The sequence below is a fragment of the Coregonus lavaretus genome (genome assembly GCF_964263955.1).
Source record: "Coregonus lavaretus genome assembly, chromosome: 16".
NCBI lineage: Eukaryota > Metazoa > Chordata > Actinopteri > Salmoniformes > Salmonidae > Coregonus > Coregonus lavaretus.
Window position 1 is genome coordinate 29026719 of NC_140003.1, and position 6000 is coordinate 29032718.

Sequence of the window (6000 nt, forward strand, 5' to 3'; positions counted from 1 at the left end):
TAGAAATAGAAAAAAAAGTTTTTCGTTTTTTGCATATAAAACCAAAAAACAACTTGATATTTCGATTTTCACGTGTGGGTGGGGTTAAATGTTGAATGCCTGTCATTGATTAAGTGCAAAGCCAACATTTCCTGTCCTTTCAAAGTAGGAGTTCGCCCTTCTAACTCCATTCTATGAATCTATGAATATATTATTAATTAATTAATTGATTAATAGCTGCCTATACCGTGCCAAGATAAAGTAAGATTTCTCAATTTCTGCATAAGATTTAATGTGTATTGACTTATTAATTAACTGCTGTTACTGTAAATGGTTAGCTGACTGATATATCCTAGCTACCTAACTATCCATTGGTAATCTTATTAAATGATGCCATACAGCCAAAACAACATTATATATTGCTAGACTAGAGATATTCCCCTAGCTATAGTTAGTCAGTGGTTGCACATCTAACTAGCTGGAATGAAACAAGGATGTGAATAGTAGACATGTAAATATATCCTTTCACTGTTTACAGCAGGTATTCAGCTACCCAGAGCTGTCTGATCAGCCTGATAGGGTGCCGTGGGTGTGTCCAGCTTACACCTGTGCAAATCCATGTGTGTATAGCAAAGGAAATGAAACATCCAACCAATGCCTCGAGTCGTGCTGTAGGTTCACCACACACCTGGAGGGTTGTGGGGTCCTGTCCAGAAGCAACCCCTTGCCCCTACCCCTAGACACTTGTGGAGATCTGAGAGGATTGGACAGGTGTAAGCAATACTGCCAAAATCCACCAAGCCTTTCAGAGGGTAAGGTGGAGCTCTCACCATGTCACCACCCATCAATCCCTTTCAGATCTCCACAAATGTGTAGACTCTGGGCAGTAGGGGCTAGGGGTTGTTTCTGGACAGGTCATGGGTATTTTGGTAGCGCAGTCAGTCAGTCTGGCACTGTCTAAAAATGTTAAAGGGGCAGTGCAGTTAAAAACTTGAATTGAGATACTGGTGTAGTCCCGGCCCTACTATGAGGTCGAAATAACACTCTGTAATTGTGAAAGTTATGATAATGCCCTTTTTGTGTAAGAGCTGTTTGGAGAAAAAAAAACTGGAATTTCAACCTGTTCAGGTGGGATGGAACCTTTGGCCCACATCATGATGTCACAATTTGATCTGATTATAATAGACCAATGACCGTTCATCTGGGTAAAGGGGTGGGCTCTAGACCATCCTATCAGCAGATCTGAGCTGTGCACGTAAATATCTTCAAATTTGTTTCCTAACGCCCGCACGATCAGACTGAGCATTTCAAGGACCAAAGGAGGCTCAGGGAAATAAATGCTAAACAATGTGCCTTCGGAAAGTATTCAGACCCCTTGACTTTTTCCACATTTTGTTACGTTACAGCCTTATTCTAAAATTGATTCGATAGTTTTTTCCCCTCATCAATCTACACACAATACCCCATAATGAAAAAGCAAAAACTGGCTTTTAGAAATGTTTGCTAATTTATTAAAAATAAAAAACTGAAATATTACATTTACATAAGTATTCAGACCCTTTACTCAGTACTTTGTTGAAGCACCGTTGGCAGCGATTAAAGCCTAGAGTCTTCTTGGGTAAGACGCTACAAACTTGGCACACCTGTATTTGGGGAGTTTCTACCATTCTTCTCTGCAGATCATCTCAAGCTCTGTCAGGTTGGATGGGGAGCGTTGCTGCACAGCTATTTTCAGGTCTCCAGAGATGTTCGATCGGGTTCAAGTCCGATCTCTGGCTGGGCCACTCAAGGACATTCAGAGACTTGTCCCGAAGCCACTCCTGCGTTGTCTTGGCTGTGTGCTTAGGGTCGTTGTCCTGTTGGAAGGTGAACCTTCGCCCCAGTCTGAGGTCCTGAGCGCTCTGGAGCAGGTTTTCATCAAGGATCTCTCTGTACTTTGCTTCGTTCATCTTTGCTTCGATCCTGACTAGTCTCACAGTCCCTGCCACTGAAAAACATCCCCACAACATGATGCTGCCACCACAATGCTTCACCGTAGGGATGGTGCCAGGTTTCCTCCAGACATGACACTTGGCATTCAGGGCAAAGAGTTAAATCTTGGTTTCATCAGACCAAATAATCTTGTTTCTCATGGTCTGAGAGTCTTTAGGTGCCTTTTGCCAAACTCCAAGCGGGCTGTCATGTGCCTTTTATTGAGGAGTGGCTTCCGTCTGGCCACTCTACCATAAAGGCCTAATTGGTGGAGTGCTGCAGAGATGGTTGTCCTTCTGGAAGGTTCTCCCATCTCCACAGAGGAACTCTAGAGCTCTGTGAGAGTGACCATCGGTCCCTGACCAAGGCCCTTCTCCCTCGATTGCTCAGTTTAAACAGGCGGCCAGCTCTAGGAAGAGTCTTGGTGGTTCCAAACTTCTTCCATTTAAGAATGATGGAGGCCACTGTGTTCTTGGGGACCTTCAATACAGCAGACATTTTTTGGTACCCTTCCCCAGATCTGTCCCTCGACACAATCCTGTCTCTGAGCTCTATTGACAATTCCTTCGACCTCACGGCTTGGTTTTTGCTCTGGGATGCACTGTCAACTGTGGGACCTTATATAGACAGGTATGTGCCTTTCCAAATCATGTCCAATCAATTGAATTTACCACAGGTGGACTCCAATCAAGTTGTAGAAACAGCTCAAGGATGATCAATGGAAACAGGATGCACCTGAGCTCAATTTCGAGTCTCATAGCAAAGGGTCTGAATATTTATGTAAATAAGGTATTTCTGTTTTTTATTTTTAATAAATTTGCTAACATTTCTAAAAACCTGTTTTCGCTTTGTCATTATGGGGTATCGTGTGTAGATTGCTAAAAAATGTATATATATTTAATCCATTTTAGAACAAGTCTGTAATGTAACAAAATGTGGAAAAAGTCGAAGGGTCTGAATACTTTCCGAAGGCACTGTATTTCGGAGTTATTTTAATTAAATAAACACACACAGTGATTTATTAGATATACAGTGATGATTTAAAAATAAAATTACAAAGACTGCATGTGGGCTTTAATAGCTTTCAAATACTTGATTCCTCTGTCCTTGGGAGAATCTCAATTGCATTTCCTTGATTTGTCGCATCCTCTCCTCGTCTCCTTCTTAAAACCCATTGGATGAGAATGTCAGAGGTCCTTGAGAATGTCAGAGGTCCTTCCCCTGTCACCTTCTTATCCAATGGGTTTTGAGAAGGAGGCGAGGAGACAGGATGTGAGGAATCAAGGAAATGCAATTGAGATTCTCCCATTGTTTCCCCTATTCCTCACCTCCCTCTTAAAGCACATTGGGGGAGAGGAGTGAAGGTTACTCCCCTCAGGCTACAATGCACTTTCAATGAGAGGCAAGGAGTGGAGGAAACAAGGACAGAGGAAGCAAGAATTTGACTGCTAGTTTTCAGACACAGACTCACACACACACAATGTTTGAAGAGTTTACTGATTATAATGATTTAATTATTGGTTATTATTATTGTCAATGATTTTGTTGACAGAACCCATTGTATTATATTATTGTATTAAATTATTATATCACCTATTAAAACATATAGAAATGCTGTAGGTAATATTTTTCATTCTTCAGGAATGTTTAGCATGGCTAAAATTGACTAAAGCACAAAAAATACCTGGCAACTAGGCATGACAAAGAAACATGCAGTGTCCTGTTTCTTGTGACATTTTGAATGCCATGTAGATGTTTTGTTGTGGCTAGGTAGAGTTATGGTCTCATTGTGCCTACCTAGACTTGTATTCCTCTGACTACACATGTGAAGCTGCCTTGAAAATCATATTTAAATGTATATCAAACCATTTAGAGATTTGGACCCTGATGTCACACATTGGCCCGTTTATTTATAGAAAGACCCATATGCAGGTTTATATTTTGAAGGGAAAAAAGCAGAGCTGACCACTAGATGGAGACCAAGTATTTTGTTGACGTTATTCTTTGCTTGGCCACATCTCACTCTCTGAAATGCAATGTAAAACCCTCTTGTATTTGCTCAGTTGATCCCCTCACAGCAGCCTACTGTAAACAGTGTCTAACTGAGGCACTCATCTCCTCTAGAATCTGTCCGTCTGTCCTGAGGATGAGTCCATCATCATGTCCTCCTTCGTCAACACCATGACGTCCCTCAGCGTCAAACAAGGTATTCAACCTAACCCGGCCTGCCACTCATATTACAGAAATACCATAAAAATTAAACGTTTCTCATTTAGACTCATGTTGTTGATCCAACCTAAAAGAGAGTTCATTCCATCTTTTTGCTGTACATGTTCCAGTTTAGAAAACCTCTACTTGTATTGAGCAATGCTTACCGTAGTTGTTTTTATGTTGACCCGACCTATAACACAGTTCAATCCATTCTGTTGCGTTACAGTAAATATTCCAGTTTAGGAAATGTCTAATTAATCATGCTTAGTTGTTTTTATCTAGCCATATTAGCCTTAAAGCACTAAAAGCCTTTGTCAGTGTAGACAGGTGTTGTTTTGGTAATGGCTGAGTGATGGACAGATGAAAGGAGGGAGGGCAAATGGTGAGCAGAGTAGGAGCCTGAGCTGCTCTCCACCTCTCCGCCCGCTTCCCTCCCTCATGTGTCCTCCTGTGTCATGGTGATCCCATATCTGAGTGAATTGTCTCTGTCGGTGTTACAGTGGAAGACGGGGACGTATTTGATTTCAGGGGCATGAGGCTGGACTGGTTCAGATTGCAGGTAAGACGCCATCAGCAAAATGAGACGAGCTCTGTGGCGGTGAGGCAGATCTGGGTTCAAATAGTATTCGGAATCCTTTCACAATACTAGGCTGGGTTTGACACTTTTGAGACTATTCTATTGGTTCCATTGCTCAATGGAACCAATAGAATAGTCTCAAAAATTTCAAACCCAGCCCATCTGGCAATCCTGGCAGGCTAGAGCCAAGGCATAAAGTATTTGGAAGGATTTCAAATATTATTTGAACCCATGTCTGGGCTATGAGGCCACTGCTGGGTGTGTGTGTCGTAATTAGCACTGTGTGTGTCATAATCAGCCATAATTAGCACTCTGGGCCAGTAATGATGGGACAGTGTTTAGCATGCTACCCTACTCCTGTCAGCCTGCTCCTGTTTCCTATCTATAGGCCGCTGTGCTGTGCTGTGTGTGTGTGTGTGTGTGTGTGTGTGTGTGTGTGTGTACTGTAGCCGTTGTGTGTGTTGGGGAACCGCCGCCTGGAGATGCAGTAGAACAGGTTCCCCTCCGCCTCATCAGCCATAATTAGCACTCTGGGACAGTAATAAGGGAACAGTGTTTAGCATGATACCCTACTCCTGTTAGCCTACTCCTGTCTCAGTGTTGCCTATCTATAGCTCAGAGAGGACCTGAGCCCCTATCCGCATAGCATCTCATAGTAGGAGTGCTGATCTAGGATCTGTTCATATTATCTTATGTATTATGATCTAAAAGGCAAAAATGATCCTAGATCAGCACTCTTACTCTAACGCTTTGTGAATACAGGCCCTCTGGCTGCTGCTCTACACCCTTCACAAACAGCCTCTCCTACTGTACACCAGGATAGCAAAAACAGAACTGCTCAGATAACAAGAAGCAGGACGTTGGTTTATTCGGTGTTTGCCAGGGACAAAGCAAATTCAGGAAGTATTTAAACAGCCTGTACAGCTATACATACAGTGTAGGCCATCATATTCAGGTGCTGCTGTCATCCCTAAAAATAGTATGGTTGTATGAATATGTCACCGAATAGTCCTTATTTATCGAGATGGAGTTCTTCATGTGTGGATCAGAACCTAAACCTGTCTGTTCATCAAGAACACTCAGTTCTTAAGGTTCTACCGCATGTGCTCTATTTTCCTCCCAGCTGCATGTCAACCATATAACCCACACATTAATGAAGTTAACAGACTAGTAATGGAGAAAATATGGCCTGAAATACTGAAAGGAGGAGGAGTACGCTCTGTCTGTCATTAGTGACAAATGTCTAACCATCATAAAGAAAT

At 42.3% G+C, this 6000-nt stretch overlaps 1 protein-coding gene across 3 annotated transcripts in view; it reads left to right on the plus strand.

Moving 5' to 3' along the window:
- Positions 1-6000, plus strand: part of LOC311143906 (nck-associated protein 1) — a 57979-nt gene that overhangs the window by 24286 nt on the left and 27693 nt on the right. For all 3 annotated transcript variants that reach the window (XM_084179779.1, XM_084179780.1, XM_084179778.1), the window contains 2 exons: positions 4075-4156; positions 4662-4720. In XM_084179779.1, the coding sequence (XP_084035905.1) occupies positions 4075-4156; positions 4662-4720 (141 nt within the window). The remainder of the gene's footprint in view (positions 1-4074; positions 4157-4661; positions 4721-6000) is intronic.